Source organism: Mus musculus, chromosome 19, assembly GCF_000001635.26.
Source record: "Mus musculus strain C57BL/6J chromosome 19, GRCm38.p6 C57BL/6J".
Lineage (NCBI taxonomy): Eukaryota > Metazoa > Chordata > Mammalia > Rodentia > Muridae > Mus > Mus musculus.
Window position 1 is genome coordinate 16,611,330 of NC_000085.6, and position 16,940 is coordinate 16,628,269.

Sequence of the window (16,940 nt, forward strand, 5' to 3'; positions counted from 1 at the left end):
TTCTGGGACTGGCTACATCTGTTGCAGAAGCACATGGCTTAATTCCTAGACCTGAACTAAGAAGCCATTCCTTAACCCGGTGCCTGGACCTCCACATTGTCAATTTGTTGGAACAATTTCAAGTGTGAAACCATTCTACCAAAGTAGCATTCTGTTTAAAAAGTCAGTCTTCACTCCAGGCAGAAGAACTGGACAATCAGATGCTAAATCTTATTTGAAACAATTAGTCATCAAGGCAGAGACAAAGGAGGAGCTTCTCAAGACATTGAAAAAGGCACAGCCAGCACTCACTCTCCTGATCCCTATCACGGGCCACTACACTAAAAAGCAGCGTACCAATGTAATCAGAACTAAGGGGTCAAACAACGTGGGATTCTTCTTTTCAAGTATTTTCTAGCACTGAGCTACTGACAATTTAGCTTTTGGCTGACATACAAGAAAATGATTTCTTTCGTTGCAAGGCAGTTGTGGATGGAGTAAGTCAAATTTTGGTAACAAACACCTTTTCTAGTTACAGCAAGGCCACACTCTCCACGTCAGAGATAACTTAGTAATTTCTGTCGGTGTTCATTCTGTTTGTAGACATTCTCCCTTAGCCCTTCTTTTAAAGTAAACGTACCAACTACTGAAGAAATTAGCCATCTGAAGGTGGTGGCTGAGTCCACCATGTATTCCATCAAGCGGTTAGTCAGCGCTGAGAATGCTTGGCTAGAAGGCAACTGAAAAGTCAGGACACTGATCTCTCAGAGTAACTTCGTTATTAATCTAACAGTGATGAATCTCAGTACTAGTTAACTACTCAGATTTTAGACAGGCAGGAGAAGGCGAATGCTCCTGGTTCTACTGAATAACAACCAAACCAGATGGAAGACCAGGAAGCTTTATTAGACTCACATGCGGTTAAACTAGACCGTCATCTTAGCATGCAATCCAAATCTACCCCTTCAAGAAACACTGTTTCAAGTGCTAGTTGGGATTTCCAACAACGTTTTAGCAAGAAAGAGACTAAGATGAGTTTTAAGAATAAGAACCACATTAGAAATGCCTGTGTTATTTAATAAGACTATATCAAAATACACAAAACTAAGGCAGCTAAGGCAGCCACTATGTGAAAGGTCATTAGGTCATGGATTACTAGGAATGGGAAACTGAAGGGGATACAGACACAGTGAAGAAATAGATGCTTAAGAACCATAATAACCACTGGTCATGTTTGCACCAAATAATAAACATACCAAAGACGTCCAGGCTACTTAGTCAGTATGAAAATAATTAAGACACTAGTCTGGACACTTCATAAAAATGGAACTATACAATTTCAAACCTATGAAGTATTTTTAAAGTATATCTTCCCTGGCAATTTTCTTAACTATAATACACTTGTATACAGAGGTGGCCATGTAAAAAAAAACTTTATATACAGTGTTCTAATAAGTCCCAAATATAATCTATAATTACTGGTGGGCATAAGTGTACTAGCATTGACATTTAGAACATTCTATTATAAATGATATTAATATTGGTTTTGAAATGTTTTTCTGCCCAAATACTGGCGATTTTTGGGTAGTCAATTAATCAACAGCGGTATGAGGACATCACAAGAAACACTGAGGCCTGCATCATGCTCTGCTTTAGGCAACCCTTCTAACCAACAGACATTTTTACTTTAACAGCTTTGTCACAAAGTTTTACTAGAAGGAAACACTGATAATCACACAAATATGTTCAGTGACAGAGGTTCTAAGTCAAGGCAACTTGATATATATCACAGTCAGTGTTAAACTACAACTTAAATTTATATTTGTATAACTAACTCAATTTTGAAAAAATACTCTTATTGACCTATAAAATCTAAAGTTAGATTTCCTATGTGTCAAGCTTTGGGTAACCTGAATTTTCCTTATTTAAAGAATGCTATAATGCTTAAAAAAGAAAAAAAAAATCAAGAGCCCAAAATGTTAACATAAAAATACTTTAAATGACATGAGGTAAGTTATTTTACAAGAAAGGCAATAAAGTAGAAGAGGTTCCAATTGAACAAGCATCCATGGGGTTTCTGAGTAAGATGCAGCCCCTTCAAATTTTGAAGGCAGCACCTCCTGGGTCAGTGGGGAAGCCATGCTAGTGGGTATAGTGCTCACATCTCCATGCTACATTGAACAGATCATAAAGAACACAGTTTATCCAACTAACGTAAACTCAGCTGGTTAGCATTAACAATGAAGTATAAACTTAAATGCTCACGCAGCGTGTGAAGGGCTCCTTTCTAGAGGGAGGAGTGATACATGATTCTATGGAGCACCAAAGGAAACCAGACTGATGAGTTTATATTCAATCTGGTGTAAGAAATGCAAGTCTTTTCCTTTTCTATCTGGGTCTTATGAAAACGAGGACATGCAGTCTATCTAGTTAAAGGGTACTGATATGTATATGGCACCCTCAGCAAGTGAGTGCTCTCGTTCTACAATAATGTCTCCTACATAGCTAGCTACCCATTTTCAAGATTTTTTTGCTACCTGCATGATGAGTCAGACAGAAGGCAAATGGGAGTAAGATGACCTATAGCGAGGGGGCTCTACCACAGCCTGTGGACTTTTTAGGGGTCATCTGCAGAATTCATTTTCTATGCCTTATCTGATCCTACTGATCTATGAGGAAAAGGAGGTAAAAACACTTCATATACTAGAATAAGAGTTCTCTTGACTTTCCACCCTAAAGATTACTGCTTGCTCCAAATCTGCTCTTCCTCACCAACTCAAGCCATCCTATTCCCAGGATGGAGAGCACAACTCCAACAGTTACCAGGTGGCCCACGATGCCCTCCCTAGTCTTTCGGGCTATTTATTCTTTTTATTCTTTTTTTTTTTTTAAAAGAAATCTAACACTACAAAGTGGTATATTCCACTTTAAATTATAAACAAAGAGTATTTGTTCTTAAGTGTTCTCTTGTTCATGTACTTCTTTACATTCCAATTTTGAGATATGGTTGTCTTTAGGTATTAAACTGACCTCATGACCCACTGGTTAAGATCTATAATTTGAAAAACACTGCCATTGAGGATTTCAACTGCATCAGAGACACAGAAAAGCCCCCAAAGCAAAGGCCCGCAGCACAGGCAGATCTGACCACTCTAGGCCCCTATTCTATAAACATATATGGCTTATGCTTTCTGTGCTTTTGTCTCAGTCTTATTGATGCAGAGGCCTGTGCAAGGGAGCAATTGGCACATGGTGAAGAATCAAACAACATGGCGAGAACAAACTACAGGACATTCAGTGCTGAGTGTTTTGTTTTTTAAAACCAGGAAGGCATGGGATACCACCTTGTGGGATGCTTCTAAGAGATAAGATATTAGTATAGTGACACTCACTGGGATTCTACTGCTACTGCATATGTCAGAAGAAAAGGAGACCATCATGATAGAGACCATGGAAAACTCCAAGCTATCAGATGCTAGAGAATGCTCACGCGTGTGTATGTCACACACACACACACTCTCTCTCTCTCTCTCTCTCGCTCTCTCTCTCTCTCTCTCCCTCCCTCCCTCCCTCCCTCCCCCCACACCACACGACAAGCCTGAACACTGTGATTCCAGGATGATTTTTTTTTAAACATGCTGGATTCTGAAAAAAGACTACTGAATCAAACATGTAACTGTAAATGATAAGACTTAAGCTAATTCAATGCCTCATTGAATGGTTAGTGTTCCTAGTTTTTACTGTTTAGACAGATGACCTAAAACAATCTGTGTCATTCTACTGCATAGTCTGAGAGTGACGGGTATAGGATTCATAAAGAACGAGAGCTATGTCTTGGGTTTCATTGATATAGGAACAAGGAGGCGAGGCACATAAGCTATGCATGTGCAGAGTGATAAAGCCCGCCCTGCTGTGTCAGAAGATACCGAATCGCTATGCCATTACTTTTGGTTTTTACCATGGCATACCAGGGGAGTTCTGAGCTCATGAAAGAAGTAATTAATAAGGAATTTAACTCTCGGCAGTGACTGGGACGCAAGGAAAGCAACACCCCAGGTGAGGAGATAACACCGATCTTCACAGATTTAATCTGCAAACGTGGGGGGCTCAGTCATAGAGACAATGTGCACCTTACCTTGAAGACAGGTCATCTTCGGGATATACAACTATAGAGATTTGTCATCTTTTGGTCCAATTTATGTTTAGCAGGGAAAGCATTCTGGGGGATGCTACCAATAGCACTATTTTCTTGGCAATGACATAGAAACAATAGCAGGATTGGGCAGCAACTTACAGTCTGGCATGCTATTCATTTCAGCTTTTACAGCAAAGCAAGGGCTTGGCAAGCCTGCGGATTAAATATCCATTGACCAAACAGACTTTCAACACCAGTTTATGACAAGTTGGTAACACATGCAATATACATTAAATACTGTGTGCTATTCAATAACCGATTAAGACATTCTGTTTACAGTTCACAACTGGACATCCAGTACATCCTGTTTAACTTTAAACAGTCCATCAACAGTAAAGAGCAAAGTGCTTGGACAAAAACCAAAGGGGAGAAGCCTGCAGCCTTAGTTTTCTATTATGGCAGAGCTCACAATTGTTGTAGTGACAAGCCTGCATGTTTAAACAAGTATTTTTCCTTGCATGGATAACAACCTTAACCTCAAGCAACAGGGTAGGTAACTGGTTAGATTTTAGGGTTTGCACTGTAACTCAAGAAAGGGCTCTTCATTCTAGAGCATAATTCATTATAGCTGAGATGTTGGAGTTTACCTTTTTTGCATTTTTTAAAAATTCCTGTTACCAGTACACAGAAGGCAAACATTATTAAGGCTTTACATTTTTACTTTGAAAACAACTGTCTGTTAAAAAAACCAAACTGGGCAAATCCATGGAGTTCTCCTGAGGAAGTTTTTCTACGGCTAAAAGGATCTGGAAGGGTCTTTATTTTAGGGGTATGATATTCAGTTTGTAAAGCCTTTCTTTAGTTTATGGCCCAAGGGGTATTATGTCCAATCTTAAAAAAGGTTGTTTTTCACAGTTATACTATGCATGTTCATAAAATCCAAATAATGTTTAAAAAATAAGGAAAATACCAAAATATTTATTTGTAAAAAGAACTTCATGATTCTGCAGAAATTGCCCAAGTCTTGTCACTCCTGGGGCAGTGCTTAGTGTGCTCCTTCTCCATGACACTGAAGGAGAGGAGCCCGCACGAGGGAAGGCTGTACTGTTAACTGGGAAGAGCACATTCTCCTGACTAGACTGGGAACGATCTCTCTAGCACTGCTGAGGGGATCCTGGGTAAACAGTTCTTTTTATAAAATATTAAGAATCATAACCGGATGCATGATTCAGATTAGGAAACTGAACGGACCATCTGCACTTTAATCACAGAGCTGTTTCTCCGATTGATTCTGTCTTTTTAAAAGCACATAAGCGCACAGGCTCCCTGCAATGACTCCTCTTCTCCACAGGAGTGAGGAGGTCCCGCGTGGGAGCTGTAATAAGGGATTTCCATGCCTCTGCACAGCGTGCCGGCCCTCTTCACAGTCTCGGGGATGGTTCTCTCGCTTCTTCCAGCTTTGTGAGGATCCACTGTTGGAGGGAAGTAGAGCAACACTTACTAATTCTCAGTGAATTTGCAATGAAACAAAATATAAGGAAATCTCAAAGCCATCATAAAGTTTAGACATAAACTGATAACCAATAGTTAATCTACATACTGTAGAAGAGAGCATGGACACAGCTCATTTTCTCTAAGGTCCATGGAACTGTTCTCACTAGAGAGAAGGAAATCAGGTAAGACCAGACCACTTGCTTATTAAGGAAGGAAACAAAAAGACATTGAAGAAGAAATACAAGAGTTGTCCATACTACACTGTGCCTCAACTTCAAGCAACTCAGCATGGAAAGAAGTTCTCACACAGTGGCAAGAGTCAAGTAAGCACAGGTTTTACACTTGAACCCCAGCCATGTCAGAGCAAAACTGTTGAAGAGCCAAGGCTAACTCGTGGCCAATGGTACAATGGAGCTATGTTAGGGCTGATGATAACGGCCACGGCTCCAGCTTAGTAGCAGAGCATTAAGCGAGATACCACATGTTGGAGAACAGGACCAAGGCTAGAACAGGCGTGGCCATGACAAACTTAGCACTCAGCAGAAACTCAAGTTCCACATGGGCTACATTTAAGACCACATCTATGAATAATTATGTAGAACATAAAAACTTCAACTAAAAGAACAGTGTGACTGACTGGACTAGGAACCCATACAACCCCAAACCCAACTCTAATCTGTAATTTTTAAGAAATGGCTGCATCTCTTAGAACATATTTAACCACTTAGCACTGTATTTTAACAAAGAAGAACAAACCAAACTCCAAATTTGAGGGAAAGAATCAAAACAGAATAAATGAAGGGAGAAAAAAAATCAATGAAGTACTTGTTCTTTGAAAAGATAAACACACTAAACAAAGTCTTGTCTAGAATAAAGAGTCAGAAATAGAAATGACATTACATAATGATACCAGAGAAACAAAGTTCATTAGAGGTTATTATGAATAGCTGTGTGCCAAAAAATAGTAATCAAGAAGATAGAAAAAAAAAGTCTAGATGTACGCACCTTACCAAGAGTGAGTCACACACATAAAATATATAAAATATATCCATAAAATATAGCTAAGTAAAAATGCATGAAATTGAATCATTAATAAAGTAAGCATAATTTGTCCTCTTGTACAAGGTCACATGTGTATTAATGCTTCAGTGTTTTATTCCTGTTTCTTGGTAATTCATTCCCACTTCCTAGGATTAGCATGCCAATATTGCCTTTAATCACAACATCTTGATAGAAATTGCACAGCATGTGCTAATGCGTACAAGGAGGAGAACAATTAGGGTCTAGAAGTGACAAGTGAACTGGCAGATAATCATATTCAATGGAGATGCAAGAAGCCAGGAGGTCAGTCTTTGTTCTGATTCTGGCTGGGCACACTGATGAGGTGGAAGGCCTGGTGCCCTTCAAGTGAGTTCCCTCACACATTACAATCCTGTGTCGAGCAGTGACTATATTACAATTAATGTGACATCAGTTCATAGCTTTCAACTGTCAGGATCACCAAAGGATCATAGTACTTTTCAGTGTAGACCATTCCCATTTCAAGGGAACTGAGGTTAACTGACTTCCCTCAGCTGTTGTAGCAAGCAAAAGAGGAAATCCTGAAATCTAGCTTTTCTGACTACCGGCCAGGCCTCACTGCCTGGGCATAACTACTGGTTCCTTACTTTCTCTGTACTTCACTGTAACTGTGCAAATTAACAATGGGGGGGGGGGGGATTGGACAGATTAACATTTGAACAGAATGACTCTTAGTGTTTGCTGACTTGTAAAAACTGAAGTAAGCATTTAAAAGAACATGCTGAAACCTGTGACTTTAGCTCTTCAGAGGCTAAAGCAGGAGAACTGTGGGATCTACAATGTCCTAGACTATTCAGTGAGGCCAGTCTTACAAACAAACAAACAAACACACACAAAACCAAACCCCCAAAACAAAAGCCCAATAAACTAAAGAGGAGCAATTTGATTTGAAAAGCCTGAAGAAGTGCTGAATATACTGGCAAGTGTTTGAAGGATACCATTTAGTTATATGTAATAAGGCTATTAAAAACAAAAACCCTAAACAAAATTCACCTGCTGTGAAAAAATAATTCACTTACATGGCTTCAAAGTGAGATGCTTCTACGTAGCTTAAATAAAAGATGAATTATATTTACCCTAGCATCTTCTGGAGTCTTGAAGTTAACGATTTTTCCAAATTCTTTGGCATGGAATACAGACTTCACCCGTTCCTAGAAACAGAATTCATAATTTTATTCAAAAGAAAACCCTTGTAGAAACACAGTGGAGAAATGCCTTTTCTTGCTTACAGATGCTTACAATGTAAAAGAAAGCTATTCCACGACAAAGCAGCATTCATAAAAGACTGATCAAAGAGACAAATTCAATGCGCTGTTTTAGAACACATAAGTATACAAAAAAGTCCATTCTACATACATACCTTGGCTTCAATGCGCAGTCTTCTCCCATGGACAATGAACGGCTCTTTGGTGAATTCATCAAAAGTGTACTGCCACTCACATGTAAGCTGTCCAAATGTTCCCTTTGTTACGAACAACACGCCACTAAGGGAAGGGAAGAGATAATTCACTTTGAGAATTGATGAACCTAAGTCAAAAATGTGTAAGATTTTCATTTTTATTTTTACATTTTGCAAGCACACATGGAATATTCACCTAGACATACTGTAAATCATACTAAAAGCTTATTTTTCAGAAACCTTTTATGTGTGTAGGCCTGAGTGTATGTACGTATACTTGTGCAGAGGTCTGAAGAGGCCATTGGACCATGCTGGGACTGGTAGCACTGATATAGGTGCTAAGAACCAAACCTGCAACCTCTGCAATGGTACAACTGTTGTCCTTAACTGCTGAGACATGTCTACATCTCTGCAAGCAATATTAATTTATGGCTTGTGTATGCTTAATTTATTATGCTTAATGGTAAAATGCCTGCCTAAAGAGTCAACATACTGAAAATCCTTGGGGTTTTCCAGAGGAAATCAAGCCCATCACTGTCAAAAATCAGAGAGAATTAAAAAAAAAAATCTAATATTTCCAACATTTCTTGTTCTACTTTGGAGGAGAAATTAGAAACATGCATTTCATCTATGATTCTACTTAACACTTCCCTCACAGGACAGTCTCCCATAGTTGTTCTTTAAAGTTGAGACATCAATTTTAAGTTGATAGCATACACTGTCAGAGACTTACTTAGGAAACAGACCATGGCTGAGAAAGAAGCCAGTCAGGCTCTCCCGTCTCAGTTATATACATCAGTCTCAGATGCTGAAACCACCCTGTGGCCCTCCGGTCTGTAGCCCTTCTGAAAGATGTCACAGCTGTTCATAATTCTATTCCCATTGGTAGAGCCAGTAATGAGAAAAAAATCTATACATTCTTATGAAGACTACTGGTACCGTCTAGAATAAATGCAGTAGTTAGTACTAGAGGATAAAGTCTACCTGTTTGGTCAGTTATACATAACTTCTGTACCCCATGAAGTGGCTGAGGTAAATATAAACTACCTTTTAATTCTGCTTATGTATGACTGTATTCATCTGCCAGCACACACAGAGCAGAACATGAACATATGAGCAGAGTTGAATGCAATCTGGCTATATGGAACTGATAAACACGAGCACCTGTCACTCATATCAACTATATTAGAGAAGGAAAAGAAGTTACCGTCTTGTTATCATGAACATATCTGTTTTATTGATCATGACATGGGTAAAATACTTGTATTTTGCAAATCTTCCATTTTCCATGACCTATAAAAAAATAAGAAAACTAAAATATTCCATTTTATGATTCTCAAAAAAAATTCTTAAGGTTTATTAAGGAAGCAAATCATTAACATACTTAATATAGTAAATACACCAAACTTTTAATTAAATATGGATAAATCATTACTTGTTTCCTTTGTAAAGGTGTTTATCAAACCCCTTTATTTGAGATTAAACAAATACGGCAATGGAAATATTTAAGTAGTAGCCTTTTAGAAGATGTTAGTTTACAGGTTCAAACTCAATCCAATAGGTATTACAGTACCTCTTACTACATTTATACAGGTACATTTAAGTGCATATATTTAAATGTAGAAATCACTAGGAAAAAGACAGGTGGCCCATCTGTTTTTCCAAGTATGATTTTCTTCACCAGTCTAAGAACCGGTTTAAAAAATATGAAGCAGAGTTTCTAGACAAACCTAAACCCTACCAACAATTCATGTTCAAGATTGTTAAAATACTATAATATTGCCTGCTAACAATCCTTTGCTCCAGAATATACAATATAGCTATTATTTGTTTCAACATCATTTGTTTAGAATTCAAGTACCTTGGCTTTTTAAAATATCAATTAGGGTATACTAATGTTTTAAAGGCAAGCAATGTATTTACTAGCTAAAAATATTTAAAAAGATGCATATTAAGCATTTAGGAGACATGCAGAAATCTCAAGGGGTTATAAAAGATTAGTGTAAAAGATTGGGTCCCATGAAGCTACACTAAATTAAAAATAATTATTTAGTTTAGAAAAAAGCTGTAACTTCCTAAACATCTTGGTACAAAAGACTAAGAAGAGTTTCCTCTTTATTGACAAAGGAAAGAAACAAAATGTTATGAAGCTGGGTGAGGTCTACAAGTAACTAACATGCAAGATTTTAACTCTGAGATTTTAATATTATAGAAAATATCTTCATTCTCTACTTCAATATGTAGGGAAGTTAAACACCAAGTGAGAAGGGGACACAGACACAGAGTGAGGAGAGATTGCTAGGGATTATCAGATAGTTTATAAGTTATGTAAGTAAATATAAAAACTTAGGTTTTTATATTTAAAATAGATAAATGCATTAAACTAAGAGAAAGCAGCATTAAATTTTACAGAGGAAGGCTAGAAATTATTCATAGATAGCAGTATATCTGAAAAACCTAGTAACTCATTTCAAAATGGAAGGAAAAATCCCCCTTCATAGTGGTAAGGAAAAGACAATTTATTCTTGCTTTATAAATAATATGCACTGCCTTCATGATAAAATTATAAAGCTCTAAGATCCCGTTTGACTTGGTACTGCAGATGCAGATGTGCACCACCAAGCAGCAGAGCACCTTTTACTGATGGAAAAAAAAAAAACAAAAAAACAAAAAAGGGAAAATGCATGTGATATTCTTGGATGACTGTTACTCATTTTGGGGACCCCCTTCCTTCCTTCCGTCATTCTTCGTCTGCCTTGTTCTCTGGATTGGAGCAGAGACCTGACAGTAGCAGAAGTGGTCATCTTTCTAACTTTGCACACTTCAATGTGTTTTTATTTGAAATAAATAAGCTTATAAACATCTTCTCCTTGCTTTTATGGCCAAATTCTGAAACCAAGAATACAAATTTACACCACTACTATAATAGTCAAAAGTCTATACATCCCTTTAGTAAATAACAACCTTCAAAGCACATCAGAGCCAATGGTCAACTCCCAGTACATAGCTTCTATCAAGACAGGATATTGTAGTTGAATCTTTCATTGCTTTTCACTTAAGGCCAATTCTAAGATGTGCCTGGTTAATTTAAACCAATTTCAATAGTCACAACGCATAATTGGTGCAATATTCTCTGTAATTCACCCTCAATTTTGTACGCAACACTGGAAAAACAAGTGGACATTCTGGTCAGAGCACGCTATGGAACGCAATAAACTGTGTCCCTGTTATTACAGTAGATAGGCTTTAGTAAACAAAGACAGTCACTGCGCAGCATAGCTTTGCAGGTGTCTCCATCATCAACATGTAAACTGAGAAAGAACAGCACAGGCAGAGTCTAAAACTTTGAAACTAAGGTGGCAGAAGCAAGGAGCGAATGTGACAGGTGACCAGCCACATCACAGTCTAGAAATGAACTTTTGCTCACAATTTCATAGCTCATTATTTGGCTTTGGAAATATATTTTATACGAAGATTCATGCTTTCCTAAATACCAGCAAACACCCCACAGACTTGGACGTCAATGTTACGATTCACCTACCACAGTCCTTCCTTTATACACGAAGAGACTGATGCAGAGTAAGGTAACAGCTAAATGACTGAGTGGGATTCGTTGCAAACACGGGTCAGAACACCGGCTCTCTGACTTTCGGTGCACAGTTTCCAATATGTCATGGCACCCCTCACAGTCTCAGCGACACTCCCTATGCTACCTTAAAAATGTCTTTGATAATCCTGGTGGATGCCAGTTATGGAGGCAGTCTGAAGCAACTAAAGTTAGGCGAATGTTTTTGATCAAAGGTCAAAATCCTACACCCATTTATTCCAAGCATCCTAGTTCTGAAAATTTCCATCACAACAATTTCAGGTAACATGTAGAAAATAAAAGACCAAGTGCAACAGAAGTTGGGCCTCGATAGGTCCAAGATTTAGATAAAGGGTTTGGCTGAAGTCCAAGGACTTTACCACAGCCGGTGCCTTAGGACATATGTAGTGTAGCGATGAATGAAAAACAATTTTGCCCTATTCATTAATAGTATATATCAATTAATTATGACTTTCTAAAAGAAATAGGAACAAAACTAAAACTGTATTCACTATGTAAGCCAGGATTTGAAGGTAAGGTAACAAGTCACATAGTTTTTGGTAAAAAGTTACTGTCTGAATTTGGAAAGACAAGTTTCTATGGTACGTTATTAAATATAAATCCAATTAAAATATGATCAAAATACATTACTCCCATAGAACAGTGTTTTATAATGGTGTGGGTGTGTGTTTTGTTTTTTAAATATAGCCACACCAGGAATGGTGGCACATGTCTTTAATCCCAATACTTGGGGACATGGGAAGCAGAGGCAAGCATATCTCTGTTTGAGGCCAGCCTGATCTACACAGTAGTGAGTTCCAGAAAAGTGAGTTATACAGAGACCCCATCTCAAAAACATAAATAAATAAATAAATAAATAAATAAATAAATAAGATAGCAACAAGCGGAATTAAAATTAAAGTGACCCAGGTGGTGCCCATCTGTAACCCAGGACTAAACAGGATGACACAGGCCAGCTTGCATTTCTTCACAAGTTCCAGGTCAGCCTCTACTACATAGCAAGACTGTCCCAGGAAAGATAGAAGAGTGAGGGAGAGGAAGGAACAGGGAGAAAGGCAGGCAACTAAATGTTGTGCTCAGAAGAATCTTATCTTTAAAGAAAATTGGAGGATTAGATAAAAGTTTCACTAAGTCACCTTAATTAGAAACTTAAATCCATGATAAAAGAGGAAGGTTATCAACCAAGTTTCATAATGAGCCAGGGTAGAAACAAGGACTTCAAAGCTCAGTGCTTTCTTACCCAATGAACAGAAAGGCAAGTCAGTTAAAAAATTTAAATTTTAATGCATTTTCACGAGTTATCCTGACTGTGAGCTGAAGCACAGGCTATGGTGATAGCTTAGGTAACGAAAGCTGAGTATAACTCTTTTATATACAATCAAGCAAAAACAGTTAAATCTCAAGAGATGTGAACTGTTACCAGCTATACAGCTAAGAGACAGCCTGGAGAAAGCAAAGACTTATGCTAATGAAGTAGCTAAATTCACTGCTCCTGGCCGACTATCAGTTCACCTAATACACTCTAGAAGCACAGTCTGTGCATGAAAAATCATTAAGTGCAGAGTTACAAGAATTTCATCAAAGCACTTCAAGCTCCATAGCTACTCATTAGTATTTATTTATCCTTTCTATACAGACTTGAGATAACACATTTCTTTTACAATACTGTAGAATTAGAAACAGTCCATATGAGGTTATTGCTATTTTAAACAATTAGTATGAAGAAATTATGGTATTTTAACTAGTCTACTAACCTTGAAAGGAAAGAAAAAAGATGAGATTTAATGATGTTTTTATCTTGGCAAAGAGGAGACAAGTGAGGAATTTATAATTTATTAATGGTGGCCAAGAGCTAGCAAAAATTGGTATTCATCTGGAATAATAAACATACAATAGAGTTCTTATTAGGCATACTAATAATCATATCCACTACCCTACTTGTTTTAATCCTAGCAACAATATCAAGACAACTACAATTATCCATTTTGCAGTGTAGAGCAGAGGTCAGGCAGGCATAACAAGATATTAAGAAGTTAATAAACTGAAAGGTTAAACATAAATTAAGGTTTATTTGGCTCAAGAAGCCAAGTCCTGACTCAGAAGGGCTTACTGTATCTCAAGTAATCATTTTAAATATCAAAATGAGTTAGCACAGCACTATAGCTGACTTCTGTATTTGTGGTTTTGGCACCCACTCATCCTTGGAATCCTAAGTATTTTTTAAAAATTGTAACTGTAAATGAATGACAAACAAATGGTCTTCATTAATGTTCCTGAGGAATATGATAACTATTTACATTGCACTTACATAGAATTTGAAATTATAAGTCATCTGCAGATGATTTAAAATATGAGAATATACTTATGCTCTCTGTAAGTACTATGCCACTGCACATTCATCCAGAGATTTAGGTATCTCCGAGGGTCCTGGAACCAATCCTCTTTTCCACTGATGGATGACTATATGTATTTTATAGAATATTACAGCAAATGCTGTGGAATCTCATTTTGGTAATTTGCTGAGATATAGATTTAAATAACCTATAAATTCTAAGAGGTCTGTTGGGCATTGGGCTATACACAGACAGTCTGGTCTCCAGTTGAGCTGAGACGTTGAACCCTGGGACCCGGTGGTGATAATTCACCTACATGGGACGGAAGGAGCTCTCTCATGTCTCCTGGAACCTGGTTCCTGTCGAAGTTACCGCCCCACAGCCCCCCACAGGAGAAGCGTGGCTTTTAGTCACTTAGGCAATGCCTGCACTTCTAACCTTCAAGCTAGACTCCTCCCCAGTTACCTAGCAACAGTAAAGATATCAGCATACTGTAAGAGAGCTGCTTGGCCCCACCTTCCTCTCTTATCCTGTCTCCTCTCCCCTCCCCCTCCCCCTCCCCCCCTCCCCTCCCCTCCCCCCTCCCCTCCTCTCCTCTCTACTCTCTCTCCTTGCCCTCTCCTCTGCTCTCCTCTCAACTCTCTAGCCTTTCTTCTCTCTCCTTTCCCCCTTCTCTCCTCTTGGCCATGGCCAGTCTCTCTCTTTCTTTCCACCTTTTCTCTTTCTCCCTGCCTTTCTACAATAAAGCTCTAAAACCACAGACTGTCTCTGTTCATCAAGGCCCGCTGTGCAGACTCTCGCCCGCATGGGAACCTCTCTCCCCCAGCCCTCTCTCCCATAGCCCTGGGACTACAGGGTGTCACCCCCAGGGGCCCCTGGTCGGGGGCTGCCCCTTGTCCACCTTCCCCCTCCCCCGGTCGAGTGGGGTCAGTGGCTTAGATGCCCTCCCGTGTCTGCCTGCCCAGAGCACAGGAGGACCTCTGGCCAGACGTGGGCTATCCTCCCTTCCCCCTCCTTCCCCTGCCCCCATTAGTGCCCACAGAGGTCTCTTTTTGAAGAGCTCCAAAGTTCAGGAAGTCATTCCCTGAGATCACCCTCTCTTTGGATGGGTACTGTGTGTAATTCCTATATTCTGTAGAGCTCTGCATTTTAGTGAACAGGATGAGACTGTAAGAACTGTTGTATGTTACAGACACAGCCTCTATCATTGCATATGCTTATTCCCTATCACTTGAATAATCAAAGCTATGAGGGAACCAAAACTTTGATTACTGTGTTAAGCACTATGACCTGAAATTCTTCCAAACCCCAAAACCCAAAACAAAACCGAAACAACAGCAACAACAACAAATCCCATAAGATACAAATATCAGGAATTCAATAGACAATTGAATAAATAGTATTAAAACTGTATACTGCTTTACAGTTTCACATAAACCATGACTCCAAGTCAGGTCCAGAAAAATCAATTATGTATATGTAACATCTTTTTTGTTCAGGCAATTTTAAACTTCAGAGTATCCTGGCAACTTGCTCACAAGTTAATTTCACAAGACATATCCAGCCTCTCACCATTGCATTCCAACACTGCAACTACCCTAGAGATGTCCTCAGAACTGAGGTGCCACAAACATATCTCAGGGTATGTTTCTCTACAGTACACCCCAAAGGGTTCTGTATGATGGAAGACTGTTATATAATCCATCAGAATTATCATAAGTGACTAAGATACCAATATCATTTGAATTTTACAGACTCAACTGAGAAACAAGAAATGGCATTTCTCTACACATATGACAGATGGATAGATAAAGCAGGCTCATAGTCAATTTTGTATGAAAATTATTTCATGTAACAAACCAAAACTACCTTTCATAATACTAGTTGGTGCTGACAACCAGTGTGGTAGATCTCTGACCTCAGTGGGCTTCCCCCATGCAAGAACCTGTCTGTTCCCAGAAACTGAGGAATAACGAGCAGACTTCTAGCAAATAAACAGGCATCATGGGCCTAGACTCAGAATTTTGCACATTTAGCTTAATTAGGGCTACACATTTTCTAAAGTAGCACTAACAATAGTGTTTAAGCATGCGTGTGTGTGTGTGTGTGTGTGTGTGTGTGTGTGTGTGTGTGTGTAAATAAATAATAAAGTCCATCTACTCCTTGGTTAAAAAAGGGGACAAAGTTCAAATGAAACCTACCTGAGTTTAACATCCAAGGGTTTAAAAGTGTTAATATGTACCAAACTCCTATTATAGTAATTTACCTGTTCTTATTATATTTACAAGGGTAACAACTGTACCGATAAAGAATTAAAAAAAAAAAAGACTTAGAAGTCAAATAATCTTATTCTATTTACTGTATTTAAAAAGGTAATTTATATTAATACAATTTCTGTTAAAACGAATGGAAACTCCCCTAAGTAGAGCCATCACTTTAAAGAAGACATAATAAACTTCAAAGTCTTGTTTATAAAGTACTGCTTACACACTACCAGACATTTCTAATAGTGGTCTGTCCACTGCAAACAAATGTAGTGGGATGTTCACCAGCACCTGGAGTGACAAGTTCTGCTAGAGTAGCAATCAAAATTGCATCCAAGGTAGTCAGTGCCTTCCCACAAGCTCTGCTTTCGCTGAGACATTACACATTCTAATTGGCATACATATATATGTATACATATGCATGCCACATATGTAAATGTGTCTCTCTTCAGTTTTCTCCTTCCAGTCAGAAATATCTTTCTGGAGAGGGAAAGTTACAAAACGAAGAGTGGGACTAAATAAACTATGTCTCCTCCTACTTGTCCACTTACTCAAAACTTTCGATGAAGCCAGGAGTGAGTCCAGTACTATTCTGGAGGTCTGACTGCTAGTTTTAAGCCCTTTCTTCCAGATTAACTGTGCTTCTCTT

General features: G+C 38.5%; 1 protein-coding gene across 1 annotated transcript in view; it reads right to left on the reverse strand.

Moving 5' to 3' along the window:
* Positions 1 to 4,036: 4,036 nt before the first annotated feature.
* Positions 4,037 to 16,940, reverse strand: part of Vps13a (vacuolar protein sorting 13A) — a 165,706-nt gene continuing 152,802 nt past the window's right edge. Inside the window, exons 69-72 of the mRNA NM_173028.4 lie at positions 9,295 to 9,380; positions 8,049 to 8,172; positions 7,765 to 7,839; positions 4,037 to 5,586 (exon numbers count right to left, since the gene is read on the reverse strand). Coding sequence (NP_766616.2) covers positions 5,536 to 5,586; positions 7,765 to 7,839; positions 8,049 to 8,172; positions 9,295 to 9,380 — 336 coding nt within the window. The 3' untranslated portion in view covers positions 4,037 to 5,535. The remainder of the gene's footprint in view (positions 5,587 to 7,764; positions 7,840 to 8,048; positions 8,173 to 9,294; positions 9,381 to 16,940) is intronic.